Source organism: Neoarius graeffei, chromosome 7 (assembly GCF_027579695.1).
Source record: "Neoarius graeffei isolate fNeoGra1 chromosome 7, fNeoGra1.pri, whole genome shotgun sequence".
NCBI lineage: Eukaryota > Metazoa > Chordata > Actinopteri > Siluriformes > Ariidae > Neoarius > Neoarius graeffei.
Window position 1 is genome coordinate 781,236 of NC_083575.1, and position 14,749 is coordinate 795,984.

General features: G+C 42.3%; 1 protein-coding gene across 1 annotated transcript; it reads right to left on the bottom strand.

Moving 5' to 3' along the window:
- Positions 1-13,483: 13,483 nt before the first annotated feature.
- Positions 13,484-14,464, bottom strand: LOC132888516 (transmembrane protein 121). The gene has a single exon (XM_060924539.1). It carries the CDS (start codon positions 14,462-14,464, stop codon positions 13,484-13,486), a length of 981 nt encoding a protein of 326 aa, XP_060780522.1.
- Between the last annotated feature and the right edge of the window lie 285 nt (positions 14,465-14,749).

Genomic DNA, 14,749 nt, shown 5'->3' on the forward strand with positions numbered 1-14,749 from the left:
CTGCCAGCCTGCTGAGACCCCTTCCTGTTCCCCACCAGCCCTGGTCACACATAGCCCTGGATTTCGTCACAGGACTCCCTAATTCAGGTGGCAATACTTGTATCCTCACTATTGTCGACCATTTTTCTAAAGCTGTTCATTTTATCCCTCTGCGCAAGCTTCCCACCACCAAGGAGACCGCCGAATTGCTGATACTCCATGTTTTCCGTCTACATGGACTCCCCTCAGACATCGTATCAGACCGTGGACCCCAGTTCTCTGCCAAATTCTGTAAGGCTTTCTGTAAACTCATTGGTGCTTCTCGCAGTCTGTCTTCAGGTTTTCACCCTCAGACCAATGGACAGACGGAACAGGCCAACCAGGAGCTGGAAGTGGCTCTCACGTGCATGGTGTCCAAGGATACTGCCTCCTGGAGCAAGACCCTTCCTTGGATAGAGTATGCTCACAACTCCTTACCCACCTCTGCTACAGGTCTTTCCCCCTTCCAGTGCTCTCTGGGTTACCAGCCATCACTCTTCCCCGTCCAAGAAGAAGAAGTTGCCGTGCCCTCTGCCCAGATATTTGTGTGCTGCTGCAGGAGAACATGGGCATTGACCTGGAAGAAGCTCCTACATTCTGTCAAGATGTTTAAAGATCAAGCCGACAAACACTGCTCGGCAGCTCCCATCTATTGGGTGGGGCAGCGGGTAATGCTCTCCACTCGCCGCTCAAGACGGTCTCCCGCAAATTGGCTCCCAGGACCTTTCCCTGTCTCCAAGGTAATTAATCCCTGCTCTGTAAGACTGTCTCTGCCTGTAACTATGCACTGTATTCACCCAACTTTCCATGTCTCCCAAGTCAAACCCCTGTAGGTATCATGCCGCCATCTTGTGTCAGAACTACAACTCCCAGGCAACTTCCGTGTTGACTACGTCACGCCTGGGTGGGATCACGTACAACATTCCTCAGGTTTCTCAGGTTTCACATAAGAGACTTGGACAACTCCATTTTTCCTTTGTCTCAAGTCTGATCCCGAACAGAACGGACTAAGAAGAGACACTCACCATCAGACGTCTAAACGTCTTTCTTCTTAATCTACTCCTGATCAAAGTAGATATCGGAAACACGCGATCATCAACTCAAGCGAGTTATTAAACCGGTTCGCAAGTATTACTTTCTTTTAAAGGCGTACGTAACGGCAAGTGGAAGCAATGTTATTTTTACTTAGAAAAGTGGCTGGCCCCCCTTTTCTCTTCTTAAATCTGCGCTTGCGGCACTGCTGAAAAGACTTTCGTCGTCATCCACGAAGATCTTCACAGCAATCTCTCTCTTCCTCACCGAAGCGCAAACTTCCTCTCCAAGATCTACTTCTCCAGTGAGACGGTGCTTCCTACAAAGGCGAGACTTTTTGCAGTAAGAAAAGGCACTGGGCGAAAGTTTAAGTCTTAGGAATTATTCACTTAATGTGAAGATTGTATGAAGTTAAATGAAGTGTATACACTGAATCTAGGTTCTCTATCATTTGTTTATTGATTTAAAATTGGTTAATCCATAAGTTTTGCATGTACTCTCTCTCTCTCTCTCTCTAACATTCTATTTTATTACTCACACATATCCTGATCTCATTAAGATTTCAGTAACTCGGGTAATACTAGAAAGCTAAGAGGGTTTTAGCTGTTTGAAAAGTCTCTGTCTCCAAGGAGGGCTTTCAACACGTGTTCACAGGCCCTGACCGCATGCTCAAGCTAGCAAGGCAGAGCTAAACTCTTTGTTCTAGAAAGGAAACACATGGCAAACCCCTCCTCCTTCCCCTTTGTTCCAAGAGGTCCTGTATCTCATCTTTGAATTAAATATCATAAGTCCTAAGTTTAATTCAACCTTGGTAGCAATTCTCCTGTTTACATTTAAAGCCATATAAACTACAGATGACTGTTTGAATGTTTAATTTTAATTAAAGCCTTCAGCTTTTACACACTAGGCCTGGAAGCACATGGCTAGTTAGAAATTCTTTTGTTCAGTTAGCTCACAAGCTAAAACTGCTTATACACACACGTGCTCACTAGACTTTGAGGATTCCCCTCCTCCAAGATTGCAGATAGCACGTCCTGGTATGGACACATTCCAACTTCGAGAGCACGCCAAGGTCTCTCTCTCTCTCTTTTCTCACACACACACACACACACACACACACACACTCTGTTTACAGAAGATTTCAATTCTGCTGCTATTAGATTGTTCAAATTTTTCCTTTTCTTTTTATTAAAATTTTTATCTTTTTTTATAATAAACTCTATTATTATTAAAATTGTGTCATTGTTTGTTTACAATACTTTGAAGTCGCCCGCATTGTCAAAAAACTCCTAAGGTGTATGAATAATTAATTAGATGCAGTTTGGTAAGTGATAAATTTGAATTATCAAATTGTAAACGATTCTTCACTTGATTCTTTAAATGATTCACTAAATGATTCATTGAATGATTCACTAAATGATTCATTGAATTATTCACTGATTTGATTCACTGACTCGATTCACTGAATGATTCACTTCAACCAATTCAATGAGACTGATTGATTCTATGGTATGATTCAATTCAAATGAGTCAAATTAAACGATTCAATAGGATTGATTCATTTTAACTATTAACCTTCAAATTTAATGAGACTGATTTCATGTAATTATTAAAGAGTGATCATTTGATACCAATCTACATATCCATAATCATTAATTACACCTACACTCCTTGTCTCCAGTTCCCTGTCCCCACCCTCCAAACCCCTTCCTCCTCCCAGGTTCATAGATGGCGGTGAGGTCTTCACTGTCAGGAGGTTGCTGAAGGTACGATGCCGAGGCAGAGGACTCCAGTACCTGGTTGATTGGGAGGGGTATGGTCGTAAGGAGAGGAGCTGGGTTCCTGCCAGGTTCATCATGGATCCCACCCTCATCACGGACTTCCACCAACAACACCCTGAGGCACTTTCTAAGGTGCCTGGAGGTGCCCGCTGAAGGGGGGGGGGTACTGTCACAGTCCGGTCCAGCCCATCCATTCCTTAGATTGTGGGATTTCCATGCCGGCTCCAGGACAGGAATTCAGTCCTGCCTTGCTGAAGGCCATTTCCTGAAGTGCCACTCCCACACCTGCTACCACTCCTCTCCCATCAGCCAGGGCTTTTTAAGAACTGTTTGGAGCTACTCTATTTGCCAGACTGTCTCTTGTAGACTTTCCTCACCTCGCTACAGCTCATTGGTATTGTGTCTTCTTGATTCCCCCTGCCTGAATTTTTCCTTGTTTTTTGTCAAGTTTTTCTGTCCAGTTTTTTGTCCCTGTTTTTGCTTGCCTGTTCTTTTGAATTGTGTCTTTTGCTACCTCTGCCTGGATTTCCCTTGTCCCTGTGTTCATCAGTTTTTGTGAAGATTTTTCTGTCCTGTTTTTTGTCCCTGATCGTGTCTACCTGCTCCTCTGTGTTTTTGACCTCCTGGCCTGTTTTTTGACTACCGATTTTTGCCTGAGCCCTATGGTACCTTTGCCTTTCTGCCATCTACTTCATTAAAGAAGTTTTCTCTTTACACTGCCTGTTTTCTGAGTCTGCTCTTGGGTCCTCACTTCACCTCAGCTTGCTACTCCTGACATTTTATTAAGTGTTTATGAGGTAAAGGAGTAGATCTGGAGGATCCTCAGACAGAGTGTGTTGGTAAACTGGGATGTATGGATGCTGTCAGTCCCCCACTCACTTGCTCACTCGAGTTTGTTGACGGTGTAGTGGCTGCTGCTTTATGTCCCAGGGCTCCCTCATGCCTGTGCTACCTTCTGGCTCTCCCCTTTTAGTTATGCTGTCAGATTTAGTTTTGCCGGAGTCCCTGCTTGTGCTCAGTGCAAAATGTATACTGTTCCTACTCATCAGGTGACATTAGGCATACCTAACAACCTGTGTTTTATTCTCCCTCTTCTCCCCCCCCTCGTCTGTCCCTCCTGAGTTACATGTGAATCCTGAGATCAAGATGCTGACCTCTGCTGCTCCTCAGACCTGCCTGATCCATCCTGATGCCCTACGTCTGGTTGGAGTCTCGTCACATCGCTCCTGTGGAGGACGGCCCCATATGGACAGTTGAAAGTCACACTTGGAAGATGCTCTGGACACTTACAGTAATGCTTTTATGGCTCAGGACTACAGTTGACATGTTAACTTTAGGACTGCAATTGTCATGAACTGTTTTGCACTTAAGTTTCCATCAATGAAGAGTTATAACATCATAGACTTCATGTTAAAACTGTTAAATATGTTATAATCACGTTGTCTGTTATCACCCAAATGAGGACGGGTTCCCTTTTGACTTTGGTCCCTCTCAAGGTTTCTTCCTCATGTCATCTGAGGGAGTTTTTCCTTGCCACTGGCTTGCTCATTGGGGATAGATTAGGGATAAAAATTAGCTCATATTTAAAGTCATTAAAATTCTGTAAAGCTTCTTTGCGACGTCTTTTTTTAAAAGCGCTATAAAAATAAACTTGATTTGACAGGACATGTGCCGCCAAACCAAACCATCCTGGCTAAAGATGGATCAAGACAAAGATGGAGTTTTAGGAGGAAAGTTTTATTTTAAAAAGCTGCCTGACAGATCTCTGGAGAACACAAAAGTAATTGAATTTTATTACCACAGAAGTAATGTGTCAAAACCCTACTGAAACTATTTGTACAGGGTCTTGCCAGTCAGTGGTACAGGGGTGTGGTACTCATGGGTGAGTAACGAGACCTATGAGTGAGAAGGTAACTAATGCTTTGGTGACTTGGATCTCTAAAAATTGACACCTATTTAATATCGTATGATGGCCTGAGAGAAATCATTCACATTTTTTTGTTATTACTATCATTTATACACTGCAACCCTGTTATAACTATCTCCTTGGAGGATGTCCAAATATTTCATTATACTGAAAAGTTTGTAATACTGAAATGGAGCCACTTGTCACACCAAACACTCACTCTTATGTAAAACAGACCAACTGTGTTTTATTTATATTTACAGTTAATTTACTTACACATTAAAGGAAATAAGTCACAGTTTTCAATGTGTCATGTAAAGGAGGCAGATGGAAGGCTCTAATTGCAGAGTTTTTATTTACAAAGTGGCAGGCAAACAGATCCAAAATGTGATGCGAAAGCAGAGCAAAGAAACAGGTGAGGCTGAGGCAAGGTACAGACAGAATAGCCGAGGCAAGGTACAGACAGAATAGCCAAGGCAAGAGCAAAAGGCAGAATCCAAATCTATAAAACAAAGTCAAAATCAGAAGGGTGATACAGAGACACAAGGTATAGCGCGTATACTTGATACTTCACAAAGTTTGTTTTCAGAGTCCTTATAAATGCATGCTGTGATTACGCTGTGATCAGGAACAGGTGCATGGCAGTTAGTTCTCATGGGCGCAGTGTGCAGCATGCATGTGAGGAGCAGTTTGAGGTGAGCCACTGCATGCGCACATGACACAATGTCATATAAATAATGTGAATATTGTAATCTTTCAGTGAGTAAAAGTCCAATACTACAGTAGTGTCTGTCCCATCAATTTTACCTGCAGAAGAAACTTGTAATCCTGGATGGCTTTAATTTTTGGCACATTCTCCTGATCATGAATTCTCCTTCCGAGTCACTATCACAGTTCACTGACTGAGTTAAAGGATCATAAATGCAAGTGATGATTTCTTTGTCTGTTATGGAAATGATGGAGGTTACCGGTGTATCGTTGTCAATGTCCACCCACTGACTTGCTCCGTTTTCTAAATCTTCACCATTCACTTCATTCATGTGTTCAAATCACCGATGATGTCATTTATGTCACACCATGGTGCTGGGCGGGGCAGGGGGTATAAAAACACCACTAGTGTGTTTTAACTAGGTGTTAAGTTTAGCGGTATCAGCAGTCATTTCATCCTTTTATCAATCCTTTGATCAGTGTTCTCAATAATTGTTAGTGATCGGCACCTAAGCGTGGCTCATTCAGCCTTTGTTTTATGGCATTAACACGTATTGTTAACTCGACTGTGGACTTGATTACTTTTTGTTTGTCTCTGGGGGAAGAGGAGCACATGGCTCAGTCAGTGCGTTTACATGCACATAGAGAAAATCGAATTTCTGCCATAGCTCGACTGAAATCGAAGTTCTAAATGCCATGGAAACACCTTAGCTCGGCTGAAATCGAACCGAACTGGATTTCTCGTAATCGAGCTACGCGACCTAGATTATGCGATTGTAGCCGAGCTACTTAGTGCATGTAAACCCTATCGAGCTACGTAGTCGAGCTACTTACTTCAGCACTGCCCCTTCCGGAAGTGACGAGTGATGAGACCACAAGCGGGAAACACAACAGCCTCGGTTGGCATGACAACGCGATGGTGTACAGAATGTTCAGCAAGTGCTGAGCTGCTTCGTTGTTGTCCATCTTCTCTCTCTCGATGTTGCTGTCCTCGTCGTCATTCTTCTTGTGAACACGGAACTGATAACTTTGTTTATACTCTTGAATAGCTCTTCTTCATGACGACAACCGGAAGTGTACCAACACGATGGGGCGTGTTGCGCCACCTGTGGCTCAGGTGCACAATGTACCTCACACAATAGCTCGATTTCCTTGTGTGCATGTAGGATTGGATTTCTCTGGCACCCTGCTGGGACCCTTAGCTCGATTACCGACAGCAGCTCGATTTGGATGTGCATGTAAACGCACTGAGTGATTTTTTTGAAGACTCTGGCTCATTGTCATGACAGGTGGAGGTACAAACTTAACTTGTTATATGTGAAAGTTCGTAGTAATTTAGTTCGTTATAGCGGTGATGCAGTGCATTAGGGCATATAAGGACTTACTGACTTCTAAGCTGATATCTAATTTTAACAGCCTTGATGGGCTTGAAATTCAGCTGCCACTTTAACTGATCAGCCTGGGCTTTGTTCTAATTTCTATCAGTGCATAAAAGAAATGTTTTTCAAGCTGACAGGCAGTTTTGATTGTTTTTTTTGGAAATCTGTAGTTGACAGGAGATAATCTGAGTTAAAAGATGCTATTAAACAATAGGATTTCAACTTAAATATCCTTCCTTTGTGTTGATTCTACTTTAATTATGTGAATTTACATTTAAATATCTATTATTACAAGCTTCAGTCTTAAGAAGAAAAAAGTGATTAATCACAGCAAACTGTGTGATTATTCATTCATTTCATAATTGATCGTTAGTTCTAGATAAAACAAAACAGTGGTAAAGGAGAATCTCTTTTGTTGAAAAAATGAATTAGACCAACAGTATAATTTGTTCCAGAAGATAAACGGGTGCAGTTGGGGCCCAAATGTGTTCAGTAAATATTCAGTCCATCTTCCATCTGTGTCATGAGTGTTACACTCACATTCGGCTGGTGTCGTGCAGCCTGTGTGATTTGAGATGTGGTCCATTTTCTGGAGTTACAGCAGCACTGATGAACTGTTTTAGCCACAATGAAGCATATTAGCAAATAGCCTTTAACTGTAGATCAGCGCAGAATCACTGTTAGCTTTCCCTTTTTATTTAAAACCACTCAGGAGACCCATAATCACAACAGCAGATGTGATCAGTCTCAATCTAATCAGTGTATCAGCATCTCTCTCACACACACACACACACACACACACACACACACACTCTGAATATTGTCACTGATCACACCATCCAAGAATAAATACCTTTATACCTGTTGTGGAATGCTGTTTCTGAATGAGGCCACTAGACATTTATGATGGTGGGGTGAGCCATCACTGGAAGGGGGGGGGGGGGGTGCTAAGGGACTGCTTCCCCCTTATGGATAAAAATGAACCTCAGAATGTCTCTGTCATTACTTTGAGTGTAAAGAGCATAAGGGCCGACAGTAGATCTCACTGTAATTTCTACTGAGCACAGATCTACTGATATAAACCCCATCCATCAGCTTACAGTAGTCACACAGCAAACACTTTATAACCAAGAAGATTGCCTTTATTATACAAGTTACTGCTCTGAAGAATATTATTCATTTACACAGTTAACACATTTCTTCAATCATAGATGGTTCAATCAGAAAGACTATAACTTAGAACGTGGAACCAAACTGACATTCTCAAGGTCGCACTCATCAGCACCAATCTGCAAGATCCTTTAAACTGTTCATAAAATATTCATTAAATTACAAAAAAAAAAGTCTCAAATGAAAGCTCGAAACTTTACATTTACTTTTTTTAACCCAAACCTCTACCAGACCTGCTCTCTCTCTCTCTCTCTCTCTCTCTGTCTATCACTTGCTGGTATTAAAACAATTAAACTCAGATCATCCAAAACTCCACACACGCGTAATAAATCATGAAATTCTATATGTTCCATTGAACCGGCTGCATTTTCTCTCCAGAGCGGCCTTTCACTAAGCTGCTGAAGAATTTTTGTATCTCCATTAGCAATGACAGGCCATTTTTAAATCTAGTTGTGATCAAGGAGTGTGGCATATCAAGAGTATGAAGTTATGAATTCAAAACTGGTTTTATTTCCCCCCAGGTTAAATAGAACAGAAGTTACAACTATTTGAATTTTTTTTTTTAATTTAAAATTTTTTCCCGTCAGCCTTATTTGGCCACTTCCAGCAATATACATCCATCTTGAGAAAGTAAAGTAAAGCACCTTCAGGAGCAATTCTTGTGCCCAAAACATCTATCAATTGCTCAGAATTTTAAAATAACCTTTTGCTCCAGTATTTATTTATTTTTTTTAATTTGCATTATTTGCATAGTGAGATGGCATAAACTACTCAAATCAATTTCAACACTGAGCAGTGGCATGAGCAGGACTCTTGATTGTAGGTACTTTGCTGGCCATCGTACCGAATCATTCAAACCCAACTAAAGATCATTAAGGATAATAACAATTTACATAGATTCTTTTTAAAGTATTAAAGTATTAAATCTGTGCTCTCTGACTGTATTCTCTTCTCTACAACTTGCCTAATTGGCATACAAATGCCCCTTATTGCATGTGATGGCACAACAAGGCAAAAGGTGGCAGCACAGTTCCACACGTTACTTTTCAGAGGGTGGTGCTCAAAAGAGCTATGTATTACATGTTTCTAATCAAATGTGACTTCTTCAAAACGATATTATTAACATACCTGAACCTTCTTTTTATCCTCTATCCTCCAGAATCCAATATTTTTATTATTTTCCACAGAAGGATACACATCCACTGACTGTGACTAGAACTTCCAGTGTCTCTGGCAGGCTTCCGGTTTGACTGAAATTAAGGTGAAAAGTCCCACCAGGGGTCACGATTGTTCCTGACCTCTGGTATCGATTTCGGCCAGTGTCAACCAATAGAAAGCGAACTAGAGTTTAACGTCACGGAGTGGGACGTCATCGGCTTTCGACCAAAATCCAACATGGCCGTGCCCAGCGGTTTCACCGTCAACATTCAGAAAAAAGATCACTGTGTCAAAAGTAATCAGTATCGTGCAAATATGAGTGTATATTCTGAAAATTCGGGGGGGGGGGGGTCCTATAAAATACCCAACTCTTGTGAAGCTGAATGTATTTTTTATGTTGGTGCATGGCAACTGAAAATTTGCAATTTACTATGTAAACGGATAGGCCCACACAGCAAGTGCTGCTGGCATTACTATCTCCATCTAATAATCAAGAACATTAAGGATTTGTGGCTTCAAAACAGACGTTACTTGTGAACACAGCTGTTACCACACAAGACTCGTTTGTGTTAAAAACTTCTCTTGTTATTGAGCAAGGTAACTTTTCTTTATCAGTCGTTTAACAACTGCAAATGAGAGATGATTTGTAATATTTACAGTGGTGCTTGAAAGTTTGTGAACCCTTTAGAATTTTCTATGTTTCTGCATAAATATGACCTAAAACATCATCAGATTTTCACACAAGTCCTAAAAGTAGATAAACAGAACCCAGTTAAACAAATGAGACAAAAATATTATACTTGGTCATTTATTTATTGAGGAAAATGATCCAACATTACATATCTGTGAGTGGCAAAAGTATGTGACCCCCTTGTGCAGCAATAACTGCAACTAAACGTTTCCGGTAACTGTTGATCAGTCCTGCACACCGGCTTGGAGGAATTTTAGCCCGTTCCTCCGTACAGAACAGCTTCAACTCTGGGATGTTGGTGGGTTTCCTCACATGAACTGCTCGCTTCAGGTCCTTCCACAACATTTTGATTTGTTTTAAGGTCAGGACTTTGACTTGGCCATTCCAGAACATTAACTTTATTCTTCTTTAACCATTCTGTGGTAGAACGACTTGTGTGCTTAGGGTCGTTGTCTTGCTGCATGACCCACCTTCTCTTGAGATTCAGTTCATGGACAGATGTCCTGACATTTTCCTTTAGAATTTGCTGGTATAATTCAGAATTCATTGTTCCATCAATGATGGCAAGCCGTCCTGGCCCAGATGCAGCAAAACAGGCCCAAACCATGATACTACCACCACCATGTTTCACAGATGGGATAAGGTTCTTATGCTGGAATGCAGTGTTTTCCTTTCTCCAAACATAACGCTTCTCATTTAAACCAAAAAGTTCTATTTTGGTCTCATCTGTCCACAAAACATTTTTCCAATAGCCTTCTGGCTTGTCCACGTGATCTTTAGCAAACTGCAGACGAGCAGCAATGTTCTTTTTGGAGAGCAGGGGCTTTCTCCTTGCAACCCTGCCATGCACACCATTGTTGTTCAGTGTTCTCCTGATGGTGGACTCATGAACATTAGCCAATGTGAGAGAGGACTTCAGTTGCTTAGAAGTTACCCTGGGGTCCTTTGTGACCTCACTGACTATTACACGCCTTGCTCTTGGAGTGATCTTTGTTGGTCGACCACTCCTGGGGAGGGTAACAATGGTCTTGCATTTCCTCCATTTGTAGACAATCTGTCTGACTGTGGATTGGTGGAGTCCAAACTCTTTAGAGATGGTTTTGTAACCTTTTCCAGCCTGATGAGCATCAACAACGCTTTTTCTGAGCTCCTCAGAAATCTCCTTTGTTCATGCCATGATACACTTCCACAAACATGTGTTGTGAAGATCAGACTTTGATAGATCCCTGTTCTTTAAATAAAACAGGGTGCCCACTCACACCTGATTGTCATCCCATTGATTGAAAACACCTGACTCTAATTTCACCTTCAAATTAACTGCTAATCCTAGAGGGTCACATACTTTTGCCACTCACAGATATGTAATATTGGATCATTTTCCTCAATAAATAAATGACCAAGTATAATATTTTTGTCTCATTTGTTTAACTGGGTTCTCTTTATCTGCTTTTAGGACTTGTGTGAAAATCTGATGATGTTTTAGGTCATATTTATGCAGAAATAGAGAAAATTCTAAAGGGTTCACAAACTTTCAAGCACCACTGTATGAGGTTATATCTCATCACATATCAATATGTCAGTGGAGTTTTAACTGAAGAACTTATTCCAGCTTCTCCACATGAACTGTGGTAAAAGTAAGTGTCACTATAGGGGGCGTGGCACAGAAATGAAACAGGTAGCCTTCCACTTCTCTCAGTGCTCTGAATGCTGAGTGTGTGTTACACTTCTGGTGGTGACAGAGGATCATGTGTGACGGTGAATCTCTGGTGATTGTTTTTACTGTTAAAGAAACTGATCTGTCAACATTGAGACAGAAAATCAAACTTTCGTGGCCTCACCGGAACAAACACCATTAAAATTTGAATAACAAATTATACCCAATATTTGAAAGTTTACATGAGTGAGGCCCATTTATTTGGGGAGGTGGAACGTGTTTTGGCAAAAAAAAAAAATGCCAAGCAACACCCATGTCATTTCTGTAAAACACTCCGTGTTTCAGTTTCAGCTCAGGATGGAGAGTAAATTACTCCTGTGTTAAAAATCCACAATCTCTCCTCACTACACACAACACACATCTGTCATCTCAGAGCTGAATTAGTAATGCATGTACACACACACACACACACACACACACACACACACACACAGTTGTCACAAAGCCTGTGGATGGGTCTGTATGTGTGTGTTGTATTTGTGTGTGTGAGGGTGTCTGAGGATGTGTGTGTGTGTGTGTGTGTGTGTGTGAGGGTGTATGGGGTGGTTGTGTAGCATGTGGGGTGTGTTGGTGTGTGCATGTGTGTGTGGGGGGTCTCTGGGTGTGTGTGGTTGTCTCTATGTGTGTGTGCGCGTGTGTATGTGTGTGTGTATGTGTGTGTGGAGACACTTCATACTTCACATGCTGCGCAATGAGCTTTGCTTTGGCTGCGTGTACGCTGTATTGCCAAAAGTATGTGCACCCCAACCTTTATTTCCCCAAACTGTTGCCAAAAAGTTGGATTTATACAATTGTCTGCCTTCATCCTCATTTCATGTAGACGCTTTATCCTGTTCTACAGGGTCACAGGCGAGCTGGATCCTATCCCAGCTGACTACGGGCGAAAGGCGGGCTACACCCTGGACAAGTCGCCAGGTCATCACAGGGCTGACACATAGACACAGACAACCATTCACACTCACATTCACACCTACGCTCAATTTAGAGTCACCAGTTAACCTAACCTGCATGTCTTTGGACTGTGGGGGAAACCGGAGCACCCGGAGGAAACCCACGCGGACACGGGGAGAACATGCAAACTCCACACAGAAAGGCCCTCGCCGGCCACGGGGCTCGAACCCGGACCTTCTTGCTGTGAGGTGACAGCGCTAACCACTACACCACCGTGCCGCCCTGCCTTCATCCTCATCCTATTATTATTATTATTATTATTGAGGTTATAGTGAGCCTCTTTACACACTGTGTTAAAATCATTCTGTTTTAAATTTCACACTCAGTGACTCAGTGACTCTGTGAATCAGTGCCCATGTGGCTCAGTGACTCATCTCAGGATGAGGTGCCTGGAACCTTGTCACAGTACTGCTGCTGTTTTTCTCCTTTCAGTCATTTTAAAGCTTTTTTCCAGTTTATTTCTCAGTGTGGTTCTGCTGCACCCCTCAACTCAGAAAACACAAACAAACAAAAAAAAATCCCATTTCTCTGGAAAATATAAATGCTTTTTTTCTGCTCCTCAAAAAGTTTCTTATTCACTACTTACAGTTTATGACACTAAGACAGTGCTGATGAGTCTTTCAAGCTCCAGATTTTCGAGACCTGGAGTCCTTGAGGTTCTAAAAAGTTTAAGGATTTATTTTCCTCTCAGTGAAAACAATGAAACAATAAAATGTGTCACAAAGTCAGGAGGAAAAAAATTAATTCTCTGTAACCATAGTGATCACTCATTGTGTAAGCACCAGTGCTCAGAGTCCCACCCACTGCCAAGTTTAATCCCGACCCTTTGGCCAGTTGAAGCCTTGCCCATTACACAGTTTAAGCTCCTCCCATCAGGTAAGACCAGTTTAAACATCACAGTTGGTCCAGAGTCTAAAAAAGGTTCATTATCATCATTAGCATCAGAGTGTATCTGCGTGTGTGTGTGTGTGTGTGTCATGTGTGTTCGGATGCAGGGAGTTTAGGCAGTGATGTTTGAGAAACCTCTCGACAGTGAGTCAGTGAGTTTTTGTGCAGCTCAACGCTGAAGGCTGCTGCAGGAGCAGCAGGAGGAAGAGTAGGAGGAAGAGGAGGGGGAGTATTAGCACTGAGGTTAGCGTTCTGCAGCTGCTTCTTGTACTGCACAAAGCTGCATGTCTTCATTACGATGGCCAGGATATTCTTCCCCATGAGGATCCCTGAGACACGGCCATCTTTGTACAGCAGCATGTTTCCTCCTCTGATGAAGATGGTGATGATATTGATGGTGATGAGGCTCAGGATGGGGTACAGCATCATTTTGTGTGGGCTGATGTTGATGCCCTGCATGCTAATCTCACTCAGGCTAACACATGGGAGCACGAGCAGCAGGATGTAGCAGTAGAAGAACATCAAGCCCTCAGCCCACAGTGGAAAGCCTTTCTTCTGAGGTTCCCACAGGTTTGCCTGGATGTCCAGAATGTCCAAGAGGTCCAGCACCACCCAGAAGAGCCGGTTCCTTATCTCCTCCTTTTTCCTAAATGCCCTGACATACTCCATGTGATCCACAGCGACCAGAATAATGAACAATATGGGAACACACACAGAGAGGAGCAGCGTTAGAGCTTTACGTGTCAGAGTATCCAGGCTCTTCCGGTCTGATTTGTAGTTCTGGTAGATGAAATAAACTTTGATCTCCAAAACAAACATGTAGAGGAACCAGAGAATCATAGCATATCCACGCTTTGCGGTTCTGAGCTCGGTTCCAACCCAGACAGCAACATAGCGCAGTGCGATGAGGAAGCACACGTCACCCACGCTCACCACGATGAACACACCGATCTTACGTGGCCCGTGGTTCTGCTCCACCAGGTACACGTCCATCAACGCCATGCTGCTCACGATTACCAAGCATGACAAGAACACGTGTGGTGCATTGGTTGGAGGGGGCGGAGCCATACTGATGCCAGGCCCCCTGATTGGTCAATTCAGTTTGCACAGACTGACACTACAGTTCAACAAGAAAGAAAGTAAACACAAAGTGACCTCATTTTGTCTGCAGTAAAAGATGTGATGAAATATAAATGCAGTAAAAGTGTGTGAAATTGCTGACATAGTAAAGTTTTCCTAAAGTAAGGAGACATTTATTTAACATTTATCAACATTTTTAACATTTTCAGGACAGAGGAGTTTACGCTTCTTTGTGGTTACTCGGTAACATGACAAGCTGCAATTTTTTAAAAA

Excerpts from the sequence above, each read along its gene's own strand:
- LOC132888516 (XM_060924539.1), bottom strand. The coding sequence starts at position 14,464 with ATGGCTCCGCCCCCTCCAACCAATGCACCACACGTGTTCTTGTCATGC.